The sequence below is a fragment of the Ictalurus punctatus genome, chromosome 5 (genome assembly GCF_001660625.3).
Source record: "Ictalurus punctatus breed USDA103 chromosome 5, Coco_2.0, whole genome shotgun sequence".
Taxonomy (NCBI): domain Eukaryota; kingdom Metazoa; phylum Chordata; class Actinopteri; order Siluriformes; family Ictaluridae; genus Ictalurus; species Ictalurus punctatus.
The window spans coordinates 21,284,029-21,297,255 of NC_030420.2; the positions used below are offsets into that span (position 1 = coordinate 21,284,029).

The 13,227-nt window shown below is 36.5% G+C and overlaps 1 protein-coding gene across 3 annotated transcripts; it reads left to right on the forward strand.

The window, feature by feature from the left end:
* The first annotated feature begins 1,424 nt into the window (after positions 1 to 1,424).
* Positions 1,425 to 9,569, forward strand: gid8a (GID complex subunit 8 homolog a (S. cerevisiae)). Of its 3 annotated transcripts, none has more exons than XM_017468926.2 (5): positions 1,425 to 1,894; positions 2,444 to 2,597; positions 6,565 to 6,761; positions 7,630 to 7,827; positions 8,810 to 9,569. In XM_017468926.2, exons 2-5 carry the CDS (start codon positions 2,477 to 2,479, stop codon positions 8,981 to 8,983), a joined length of 690 nt encoding a protein of 229 aa, XP_017324415.1. In that variant the 5' UTR covers positions 1,425 to 1,894; positions 2,444 to 2,476; the 3' UTR covers positions 8,984 to 9,569. The 3 variants fall into 3 exon arrangements, with proteins under 3 accessions (XP_017324415.1, XP_017324416.1, XP_017324417.1); XM_017468927.3 differs by having other exon boundaries at positions 1,818 to 1,894; positions 2,411 to 2,597; XM_017468928.3 differs by lacking the exon at positions 1,425 to 1,894 and adding an exon at positions 1,938 to 2,350.
* Positions 9,570 to 13,227: the final 3,658 nt, after the last annotated feature.

Sequence of the window (13,227 nt, forward strand, 5' to 3'; positions counted from 1 at the left end):
GTGTCCGCGCCGAATTTAATAAATGGTTGGTTTTAATGATCTTAGTAATACCATGGAGTAATACAATATTAAAATAATTTCCTTTTGGCAGATCATGTGGCCAAATTAAAACAAACAAACAAAAACTCATATATTATATAGATTGCCTAATATACAATATATACAGTGACCTCCATTAATATTGGCACCCTTTCTTAAATATGAGCAAAGAAGGCTGTGAAAATGTGTCTATTGTTTAATCTTTGGATATTTTATTTAAAAAATTCACAAGAATACTCTGCTCTCATGGATATCAAACAATTGCAAACTGTTTGATGCAAAATCTGTTAAATATAGGTTTGTAGCAATTATTGGCACCTCAATGAATTCATATGAGAAAAATATATTTGAAGTATATTCCCATCTATATATATATATATATATATATATATATATATATATATATATATATATATTTTTTTTTTTTTTTTAATGTAGAACACCTGAGTGACAAGGAACAGGAAATTGTTCAACCATGATTTCCTGTTTCACAGGGGTATAAATATGAGGTAACACATAGGCCAAATTCCCTTAGTCTTTCATAACAATGGGCCAGACCAAGGAATGTAGCTGTGATGTGCAGAAAAAGGTTGTTGAGTTTCACAAAATGGGAAGAGACTATAAGAAAATAGCACAAGCATTGAAAATGGCCATTTCCACCAACAGGGTAATATTGAGAAGCTCCAGTCAACTGGAAATGTTATGAATCAACCTGGAATTGGATGTGTGTCTATATTGTTTCAACATACTGTGGCCAAAAAATTTTCAAGGATCACAGCTGGAGAATTGCAGAAGTTAGTTGCATCTTGGGGTCAGAAAGTCTCCAAAACTACAAACTGAACTCACAGACATCACCACAAGTTGTTTGGAAGGTTTTTTTTTTTTTTTTTTTAAAGCCTCTACTCTCATCCAAAAGAGAGGTAGCCATGGAAAAGTACCTCATGCCCATGGTTAAATATGATTTGGGGCTGTTTTTCTGTCAAAGGACCTGGACATTTTGTTAGCACATGGCATCATGGACTCTATAAAATATCAACAGATAATAAATGAAAACCTGACTGCTTCTGCCAGAAAGCTTCAAATGGGCTGTGGTTGGATCTTCCAGCAGGACAGTGATCCAAACCATACATCAAAATCAACACAAAAATTGTTTACTGAACACAAAATCTGCCATGGCCATCCCAGTTCCCTGAGTTGAAACCAATAGAAAACCTGTGGGGTGAATTGAAGAGGAAAGCCCACCAGTGTGGACCTCGAAATTTGAAGGATCTGGAGAGATTCTGTATGGAGGAATGGTCTCGGATCCCTGCCATGTATTCTCCAACCTCTTCAGGCATTATAGGAGAAAACTCAGAGCTGTTATCTTGGCAAAGGGAGGTAGCACATAAGTTTTGATTAAAAGGGTGCCAATAATTGTTCCACACCTATATTTAACAAAGTTTTTTTTTTTTTTTGATAAACCTGTGTTTTATTTGCAATTGTTTGATATCCCTAAGAGCAGAGTGTTTATGTCGATTTTTTTTTTTTTTTAAATCAATTTTTCAGAGGCTTCTTTGCTTATATTTACCAGAGGATGCCAACATTAGTGGAAGGCACTGTACATAGGACTGGTTCAGAACCCCTGTATTTCCCTACTTCAGCACGTCTGCTTTTAAACAACCATTATTCAGTGCGCTTGAGAAAATAAAAAGCACCGCACAAACAAAGGATTTGGCAACCTGAACAGCTCTGCCACAGCAACCATGACATCACTGTCCTGGCCAATCACAGAGCTCCTCTGAAATCTCGTTCTGAACGACCTGTTCTATCGCGTGATTTCAGCCTCAGGCCCAGCGCCATCGCCAATACTTATTTTGTAAGTATTTTATCGGGAATAAACGTGCTTTTACATATTTAAGCAAAAGAAATGGACTCTTCTCAAGATTATTCATCTGCATGAGCATTTTTTCAAGTCATCTCAGCGTTATCGTGTTGTTTCAGTGACAGGCGTTTTAAGTTTCAGGCTCGATTGTTTTGCTTCCTCTTGAGGCCGCCATTATTTTGTACACCACTGAGAATAATAACGAATTGATAGCTTTGTCACATTTTTATTTTTAAAGCATTTACACACTTCTCGGCGATACTAATTTTGAATTTAAAAACGCATTGTCCTGAAATGAATTGTAGTTAACCAGCGTTTAAGTGATACGAGGCTGAAAACACCGCGAAAATCCGAAACGCCGCCTCACACTGCTGTAGCTGCCGTTTCATTCGTTCATTCACTGCTGACCAACTGTTGCATGTAGATGACAAGAAATCCCAGCTGTCTCAGGTCCTTAAAAGGGTGTCGCATAGTTTTAAAGCAGAAGCATTTCTTCTTCTTTTCTTCAAGATGGCTGATTATCTCTTTCGACGTTAATTGCAGTTTAATACGAGAAACTACTCCAGTGACGGATCCATGATGAGCTATGCGGAAAAGCCTGAAGATGTCACAAAGGAGGAGTGGATGGAGAAACTCAATAATGTGCACATTCAAAGAGCAGATATGAACCGCCTCATCATGAACTATTTAGTAACTGGTATGTAACTTTAATTTGCACATTCGTGTTTGGGAGTTGTGCCACAATTATGCGTAGTTTCATACTTTATTTGATAGAGTTGCTGTGTGGCAAACTTGGAAAAGCCTTTACATAGCGAAGTTTTGTACAGTTTGTTGCTTCATATAGTTCTGAGAACTACATCACCAAAAAAAAAAAAGTTTATCTTTTGCAAGTAAAGCTGTAGTGCTTTAAAAAGTCCTAAAAGAGGACGCGATCTTCAGAGGAGCTTGCAATTTATCACAATTACCACAGAGTTTCCGCAGATTTGGGCCAGGACGCCGTTTGACGTCGGTCGAAAATGAGTACAGCTAAAGGTCTCGTTTACCAACAATCACTGCAAAAGCCCATACTAAACAATTTTGTGCAATTGCAATTTCATTAAAAACGCACCAAAAAAAAAAACCCTTTGCAGATTCCTGTACGGACTGTTTATGGACATTACCCACCAAAAAATTAAACGTTACGTTCCAGTTCTACTGAAAGACGACCTGCTTGCCTCTACATTTATAAGCTAATGTACTTATGGAAAATTGATATTACTCCCAGATTTTCAAGAATTATACATTTACACCAGGAAAGCATCATCCACAAAAGGAAATGCTTCTTCCGAATCACCTGAGTGAAAGTCACTCGAGGCATTTAAATACATTTCGACTAAATGTTTTAGAAGAGGAATGGCAGATTAATTCAATCGGTTAATAAGTTCTATTGACTAAATATCTTTTTTTTTTTTTTTTAATTAATGACATTATTAGTTATTTAAACATTTTAAAACTTTGTCTGATGTCGTCTGTACAGGATGTGGAAGCATGCTTCTTTGTTTCGATGTTAGTTATTTACTTAGTAACCTTTTATTTAACCAGAATAAAAACTTATTGAGATAAAATCTCTTTTATAAGCGTGACCTAGCCAAGAAGGCAGCAAAAAAAACAAAAAAAAACAATTAGACACAAGAACAGTTAACACATTGAGAAAAAAGGAAAAATAAATTAAACAAATAGAAAAAATAAATAGTAATACATTATAAAATTTTGCTGAAGCAACTTCCAATATTTCTATACTCAGTTATTTACAAGTGCCATAAATTCAACCAGTGAAGGGAGCACAGCAAGTTTTAAGTGTGCCTGTAAGTTGGTCCACGTTATTGAGCTGAGACCTAACACAGGGAACAAGAAGTCGAATAATGTCGTTTGAGCACAGATTATAATTAGGGATGCACCGAATGTTCGGCAACTGAAATTAAGTGAAAAAGACGAATAAATTTGACCGAACAATGACATGATTGATGACGCGACAAAATAGCCTAGCAACCAGAGTGAGACACGTGAATGTCACGACCTCGGTGAGGGACATGCATGAGCTACGTGCTTGAGCTATGTGCTCTTCGGATGTTTACTGTGGACATATGCGTTTGTTTTGTTTCTGTTCCGGAGCATGTTTGTCACGTCGCTAGACGTAAGGGAGTAGAGTACGGAAGCAGGTAAAGACATATCTATTTAAGGGCAAGCCGACATATCATAATCCAAAATACTTATTCAAGACAGGTAAAGAGTTATCGGGCTATCGGCAAACAGGCATAAACGGGGCAAAGCAGGAATCAAAGTCGCGGTCACAGAAAACAGGGTCAAAACAAGAATCATGAACCAGTACTATGGACTGGGAGCGGAAAAACCAGCAGGGACTAAATGAACTAATCTATAGTTTAAACTAACTAAATCTATCAAGGAACATAACATTAACAACGTATCTAACTATACTATATCTTCTATAATACTCCGAGGTGTACAGGGACGTGAGCGGTATATATCCCCAATATAATCAGCTGTATATAACCGAATAGAACCATTTTTTGCACTTTTTAATAGACTTTTTGTTGTAGGCTACAGAGTGTTGCATTCTTTCAGCAGTCAGTTATAGGCCTAACATAGGCTATTCAAGGGGGGCTCAAAGATGACCACATCAAAATATTTTTATTTTACTCATTTATTTATTTAAAGTTATATTGTGCCTTGTTGGTAGCCTATGCCTGCTGGAATGAAAAAAAAAGTTCAGTGTTAAATAAATATTTTGAAATTGTAGTTTTTGTATTTTACTTTTCTTTGAAAAGCAAGACAAAATATTAAAAAGCACATTTTGACTATTTAATTTATGCAAATTGTGAGAAAAATGGCAAATTAAATGGGGGGAAAAACGCGAAACAACGTGTTCGTTATTCGGCTTTCGGCCAAGTTTTTTATTATATTCGATTATATTCGGCTTCGCCCAAGAATTTTCATTCCGGTGAATCCCTAATTATAATGTTAGTTGTTTTTTTTTACAGCGATGATGGATGACAAGTAAGTAGGTAACAATGAGCAGTGATGTGATGAGCAGGAGTACCTCAGACGTTTTGACAGCCGAGTATCTCATCACACACACAATTCATTGTGTGTGTGTGTCCAAAAATGTGATTTTAAATCGTGAGAAAAGCAGACATGGGTAGCAGCAGCCTGTTTTTATCACTGCATTAAACTGATTGCTTTTCCGATGTGACCTTTACAGGCAGACCAACAAGACAGGGTTTGAAAGTAGCCTATAAAATTAATTCCATGTAATTTTGGTTAAATATATTTTTGTTAAAGTATGGATGTCAACATATGTTATTGAGAGAAAAGCTCAGTTTTTGCTAAAACCAGATTTTTATGGCAGAATTCAGCCATAGCAATAGCTGACGGTTTTTGCAGACCACCACACGCATGTGAAGTGTTGAGCTCATAAATTTCACTGTGACTGAAAGCACTGGATGAATTTGAGCTCTTTGATGTTAGCAGGCCATTTGTACATGCTATACGGGTTTTCCCTACCATAGAAAGGCTTAGGCTTTTCTAAAAAGTGTTTTTGCTGAGCGCCTTAAGCCGAACCAAAGTAAAAAGGCATTTAGTTGACATATCAGAATGCATTTAAAAAAACGGTAAGAGTTCAATGCACTGAAAAAACCCCCCGGAGAACTAGCTTGATCTCAAGCAGAAAGGTAAGCTCGCAACAAAAAGGAGCAATCCGTGTTTGGATCCACATTTGTGTAATTGGTGTATGACAGATGCTTATCGGCAAGCTAATCAAACTGCTGATGGGATATTTCTCTGTACCGTCACTTTGGGATGGTAGTGACAACCATCGACTTGGATAATCAAGTTGCAAACCATCTATAAGGTAACTTCAGTGCATAATAAATGAAGTATAAGCTTTTGTTGTTGTTGTTGTTGTTGTTGTTGTTAGGGAGTCATTCTTGTGGATGCAAAAGCAGAGATAGTATAGCAAAAGGTATGATTAATGTTATGATACAACTAAACGAATCGCTAACCTAGCTAATTTACATAGGTATTCATGTACTGAATTAAGTTACGTTAGCCAGCGAAGCTAGTTACTTGACGTTAGATAAAGATACCTCGACTGAACTAACATTAGTGTCTAATGTGGCTTCGTAGTTAAACAAAGTTAAACGGTGTCCACACGTAACGTATTGTTCTGATGAAAACCGCTGGTCAAAGTGTTTTATTTATTTATTTGTCTGTCTGTTTGTTTTTTAAAAAATTATAAATGCTAGGATTATTATGTAAAACTGAAGGTAGAAACATAATTTAAAGGTGATACATATTTTAATGGGTCTATGTATAATTTCATTAATTCTCAGACATTTTATTTGGTGAAATGAATAGACTTTTGGCTGCAAGTACGATAAGCGGTGCCAGCTTTCCATCTCGGATATGATAAGGATAATGGTCAAAAGCAACATGGAGGAAACTTGAAACAACTTAAAATTTCCTTTGAATAATTTCAAACCACCACCTTTCCCTGGAGCTCAGACTGCACCTAAGCCTTCTGAAAACCCTGACTATCATCAGTTACGTCATACATTTGTGTGATGATAAATAGATGACCATTAGATTGATATGTTTGTGTTTCACAGAGGGTTTTAAGGAGGCTGCAGAGAAGTTCCGGATGGAGTCAGGAATTGAGCCCAGTGTGGATCTGGACTCGCTCGATGAGAGGATAAAGATCAGAGAGATGATTTTGAAAGGGCAGATTCAGGAAGCCATCTCTCTCATTAACAGCCTTCATCCAGAACTCCTAGACACCAACCGATATCTGTACTTCCATCTTCAGGTAAACATGTTATTCTTTATCATTAATAGCAAACTCGAGGACTATAGGCCTAATACAGAGCATCTTTACAAAAAGTAGTATTGAAATGGACTTTGAAAATAACCTTCCCTGTAGAGTATGGTAACAACACAGATATATATTATTTGTGTGTGTATATATGTATGTATAATTTTGTTTGTTTGTTTTTGTTAAACATCTTACATTTTACTAAGATGACTGAGCTCAACTGATGCAATGTTGTAAAGAAGAGTGGCCCAAAATTTCTCCAAAACAATGTGAGACTGATAAACCCCCATAGAAAATGTTTGCTTCTGGTTATTGTTGCTAAAGGTGGTTCTATACATTACTGAATTATAGGGTGTATTAATTTTTTCCCCACCTGGTTTCTGAATGTTGGTTTACTGTTTGTTTGTTTGTTTGTTTGTTTGTTTTGTTGTTTTTTTGGCCGGGGGGGGACGGGGCGGGACTAGATATTGAAATCTGTTTTTTTGCTGTCACCTGAGGTTATTTGTTTGTTTATAGAAGTTGGTGAGGACCACACAATTTGTTATTTAGGTCCTGATAAAATTCTAAATATAAATAAAAAGCGTAGAATTGAAGGAGGGTGTAGTTTTTCTTTTTCCTGTGATTGTATGTATTTCTACTGTGTACAAATTGTTTGAGTATGGTAATTTGCTTCAAATAAAAATCACTTAATTTCAAAGCTTAGTAGTTAAAAATATATTGTACTGTTGTCGGCCAATATTTATGGTTTGAGTATCGGAAAAAGTAACATTTGGCCGTCTCTACTTTAGTGTGAGAGTGGAGATAGGAGAAAGTGCGCTTGAGCTAGGTCTGAAATGCTGAAGTATGTTTTCCTCTCTTGCAGCAACAACATTTGATTGAGCTGATCCGTCTGCGGGAGACTGAAGCTGCACTGGAGTTTGCACAGTCGCAACTGGCTGAACAAGGTGAAGAGAGCAGAGAATGTCTGACTGAGATGGAGAGAACTCTGGCCCTGCTTGCTTTTGACAACCCAGAAGAGTCACCTTTCGGAGACCTTCTTAACATGATGCAGCGACAGAAGGTGTGTGTGTGTGTGTGTGTGTGTGTGTGTGTGTGTGTGTGTGTGTGTGTAAAGATATGGTAAATGGTCTGCACTTTTTTTGTTTGTTTTTTTAACCTTGGCGGTTCTACAAAGCTCTTTGCACTGTGTCTCATTCACCCATTCTCACACACTCGCACACCAATGGTAGCAGAGCTGCCATGCAAGGTGCTAACTTGCCATCGGGGGCAACTTGGGGTCCAGTGTCTTACCCAAGGACACTTCGCCAACCCTACGATTAGTGCACAACCTGCTCTACCACCTGAGCTACAGCCGCCCCATATTTAATGTATATGTAATGTACACCATATAGCCAAAAATATGTTCCCTTCACTGGAGCTAAGAGGCCCATTCATTTTCCAGCTTGACAATGCCCCTCTCCACAATGCGAGGTTTATAAAGACAAGCTTTGCCAAGTTTGGAGTGGAAGAACACTAGTGGCCTGCACAGCACCCTGACCTCAACCCCACTGAACACCTTTAGGATAAATTTGGAATGCCGACTGCACCCCAGACCTCCTGACCCAACATCAGTGCCTGACCTCACTAATGCTCTTGTGACTGAATGTCAGATTTCCACAGCCATGCTCAAGTCTAGTGGAAAGCCTTCCCAGAAGACCGGAGCTTACCATAACACTACATCTACTACACGTGGACTACATCTAGGATGAGATGTTGAACAAGAACATATGGGTGTGACAGTCCATTGTCTACATACTTTTGGCTATCAGTCAATTCATAGTGTTCCTGTAATGCTTATGCTACACATGGGGGACTCCGCATATAAAAACCGTGCTGTAATTTCTGTAAAAAAAAAAAAAAAAAAGAGAGAGAGAAATAAAAGACTGGGGTTGGGTCTGTTAATAGAATAGGTATTTGAGAAATGTGTTCTGGTTCTTATCCACAGGGGGGCATCATTTAGTGTAGAAAATTTCATGCTATACAAAACATGTCTTTTCTTACAGGTTTGGAGTGAGGTGAACCAGGCAGTACTTGACTATGAGAACAGGGAGTCAACACCAAAGCTCGCCAAGCTGTTGAAGCTTTTGTTATGGGCACAGAATGAACTTGACCAGAAAAAAGTCAAATATCCCAAAATGACAGACCTTAGTAAGGGCACAATTGAAGACCCCAAATAAGAACTGGAAACAGCATGGACATCTGTGCTATACTGTAACATTTCCCCATTTATAAACGGTTTGTGAATGGACCATATACATGTGTGTGTGTGTAATTATATATATATATATATATATATATAAAATACACACACACACACAAACTAGCAATTTGTTTGCGTAAGAGAACTAACTTAACTGTATATTGTATTATATTTTGAATGCAGATATGCTCTTAAACTAAATATATCAAATTAATTTAGCTGGACACCCATTTTCAGATTGAAAAATAATTCTGTACTATTGACTTTTTTTTTTTTATTTGAAAATAGCCACCTCATCTTGTTTTTATGTTCTGGCATTTTATTTTCCGTTGAACCTTTTTAATTTGACATTCATATAGTGCTGCTTTTAGGCCTAAATCAGAAGTGTAGCATCAGCTACGGGTTGATATTAGGGGTGTAAAGCTCAGATGATTGAGATGAATTTGTCGATTTAAAGGCAACGACTGAGGATAAATCAAGGCAACAATCAGTTATTAAAATTGATTAGAAATCGATTATTAAAAGGAGAGTAAACTGGTGTGTAAAAAAAAAAAAAAAAAAAATTCATATTTTTAAACTGACGTGTAAATAAGCTTGCAAGATTTGTTCAAAGCACTGATACTTAACAGCCCTTACTCCAGGCTCTAAATAAATTGGCCACATATTGATCAGAGATTACTAATTCGAATCTTATTGAAGCAGTTTCAGTGGTATCATAACATCTAATCATAGCCTAAAGAACCTAAATCATATTGTATTGTGTGGAAGATTGAAGTTTACACCCTCAGTTGTTATAAGTGTTGAGCTTAAAATTCATATTCTATATAGAACGGTTCCAGGATTGTTCCACGCTGGAAATAGACACTTCATTTGTCTGAATTTGTGCTTTTTATAACTGGTGTGTTGTTAATAGGGACACGGTCTTCTGATTTGTCCTGTTGATGCTGTGCCTTGTGTTGGTTGGCTAGGTTAAGGTGTATATGTGTGTGTGCGTGAGAGTGAGTGAGTCAGTGAGTGAAGCTAGCCTTGTATTTTCACTTGGAATGGAAATGAGCCTGCGTAAAAGGTGAGCACAGGAAAATGAACATTTCTAGCAGGTGAATGGGGGTGAGTTGTTTTTTTTTATTATTATTATTTGTTTGTTTTTCTTTTTTTGTGTTTTTTGGGGTTTTTTCACAACATAAGCTATTTTTTATTTAAAATTTACATTTTTTTTTAAATGGCTGGAGAATTTGCTACATCACCCTTTTTATTTTAGATTTGTACATGCTACTGAAGTTTATAGTTTATTTATAGTTGTAATTTCTACGTTATTTATTCAACAGCACATTCTTTGCCCTCTCCTGTTTTTTAAATTCAAATTTTCAGGTACAATAAAGTATTTCTTTGAAACAAAAATGTGTGCCGTGCCTCTTTCGTGCCGCATACTTCAGCAGTAATTAAGACATAAGTATACAAATTTATGGCTCCAAGCATGTCCTACCTGCCATTCCTGTTCAGTCTTACTCGCTTTCTAGTGTTTTTCCTGTTCAAATTCTGTTTGAAAGCTTGGCTAATCGGCTTAACGCACGGCAGCCACAAAAACAGCATTGCTATTGAATGGAAGCTGAAAAACATGAGCACGTGAGCGAGCCCGAGAGAACAGGAGCAAACGAGAGTCCAGGACTATTGCCCAGGTAAGTTGTAAAAGTTAGATATGGTTTAGAAAGACTATAGATTTAGTAGCTATGATCGCCTCAGATTCCTTTTCTTGACTGACAGGAGTGGAACCCAATGCGGTCATCTGCTGTTGTAGCTCATCTAGCTCAATGTTTTGTGCATGCTGAGATGCTTTTCTGTTCACTATGTTTGTAAAGAGTGAGGTACTATATCCTTCTTGGCAGCTTCGACCAGTCTGGCCATTTTCCTCTGGCCTCCCTTCTCAACCGGGTGTTTCCACCCCCAAAACTGTCACTCACTCAATGCTTTTTGTTTTTTGCACCATTCTGTGTAAACTCTAGAGACCTAGTTTTGTGTGAAAATCCCAGGAGATCTGCAGTTACTGACATAGTCAAACCAGCCCATCTGGCACCAACAACCCTGCCATGGTTAACGGCACTGAAATCACTTTTTTCCTCATTCTGATTTTTGATGTGAACATTAACTGAACCTCTTGACCGGTGTCTGCAACATATTGTGCATTGTGCTGCTGCCCCCTGATTGGCTAGTTGTATAACTGCATAAATGAGCATGTGTACAGGTGTTCCTATTAAAGATGGTGGTGAGTGTCCTTAAGCTGCCATTGCATTGATTTTTGGCCTGTGTGAAATTGTTGGTCATGAATTGTTCATGATCAAAAACCTTGTCAAACTACTGTTTGTTTTTATGTATGTGCTGGGGTATTGTCATGCTGGAACATGTTTGGGCCTCTTAGTGCCAGTGAAGGGAAATTGTAATGGAAAAGGATACAAATACATTCTAGACAGTCGTGTTCTAACAGTTGGAGGAGGAACCACTTGTGTTTGTGATGGTCAGGTGTCTACATACTTTTGGCCATATAGTGTTATAATTAGCCAGGTTAGACTAGCACTAACAAATTGGCTAAGCAACAAGTCAGTTTGTAGCTAATGGTAAATATTGGTTATTTACAGAATGTTACTTCTGATTGATTCATTATGAAACAGCATATCATGCATATATTATTTCAGGCAAAACGGCCCTATTGCTTAAAAATGAAAATCACCTTCTCACTGTTTTAGATAAAGTTGTGTGAGACATGAAAACATGACATTAATTTCATCAGTAAAAAAAGGATTTATTTTAGTTTTTAATACTTGAGTACATTTAAAAGTAACAATGATTTTTTTTTCCAGCTGGATACTTCCACTGTTAATTGAGTAAGATTTTACTCATATCTATACTTTCACCTACGTATAACTTGTCTTGCATTTTTTGCTCTGCGTGATTCCTCAGAAAATATGTGTATTAAAAAACCAACAGCAGCTATGCTATGAATACGTAGTGTTATGTACCCATCCATATAAATCAACTCTTAGCTGTTTAACTCAACAAAATGACTGGGCAGTTATATACTTTATAGTCTACTTGTATTTTAATAGGTTATTATGTATGCACCAACACATTCTTCAACCTCTCCTCCCGTTTTTAAAATTCAAACGTTTAGGTATATTGTTTTTCTTTTAAACAAATATGAAACTTTTATGCCCCATGCTTCATCTATATTTAATAATATGCAAATATGTGGCGCCTGACCTACCTGTCGTTCCTGCCAGAGATACTCGCGATGTGATGTTTTTCCCCATCCAATTTCCGTTTATTACCTGCTTTAATCGACTTAACACGGTACCGCTTCTAAATGGAAGTTCATGAAACTTTATGGATTAGAATTCAGAAAGGTTCATTTCACATCTGGTTAGAAACATCTGTGAACATGTGCGCGGGCGAGCTCGAGATGGCCCAGGTGAGTTGCGAGCCAACCAAATGTAACCTGCTGCGCAATTTACGCTTGTAAAAGATCGTATTTACGTTTTAGAAAGACTAGGGGGCGGGTATATTTTGTGATCAATGTTTTTTTTTTTTTGTTTTGTTTTTTATATATATATATATATATATATATATATATATATATATATATATATCATGAATTGTTATAGTAAATGTAGAAGCACTTGACAGAGGGAGGTTTAGTTAAGATCATGTGGAATCATGTTAATTCTTATAGGCTGTGGAATGTGTCTCACTACACCGAGGTTGTCTGTGTGTTGCTAAGGGAGACCGGGGTATAATATCTGGGTAAAATAAAAACATCTAAATAAGGAATATAAAGAACCCCAGTACGTTTTAAGTTTGTAAACTGTACAGATGGTTTAAATATTTAAACGTTGTACATTTTTCAACACTGTAACTTTATGTTGTAGTATGTAGTAGTAGTTGAGTATGTATGTATGTATGTGTGTGTGTGTGTGTGTGTGTATATATATATATATATATATATATATATATATATATATATTGTGTGTGTGTGTATATGTATATGTATTTTATTTTATATATATATATATATGTGTGTGTGTATGTATTTTATATATATTTATATATATTTATATATATATATATATATATATATATATATATATATATATATATATATATATATATATATATATATATATATATATATATATATATATAAAAATTAGCACCTAATATTGGCAACCTTAG

Coding starts and splice junctions, on each gene's coding strand:
- gid8a (XM_017468926.2), top strand. CDS start 2,477: ATGATGAGCTATGCGGAAAAGCCTGAAGATGTCACAAAGGAGGAGTGG. Junction 2,598..6,564: donor CATGAACTATTTAGTAACTG/GTATGTAACTTT, acceptor TGTGTTTCACAG/AGGGTTTTAAGGAGGCTGCA. Junction 6,762..7,629: donor ATCTGTACTTCCATCTTCAG/GTAAACATGTTA, acceptor CCTCTCTTGCAG/CAACAACATTTGATTGAGCT.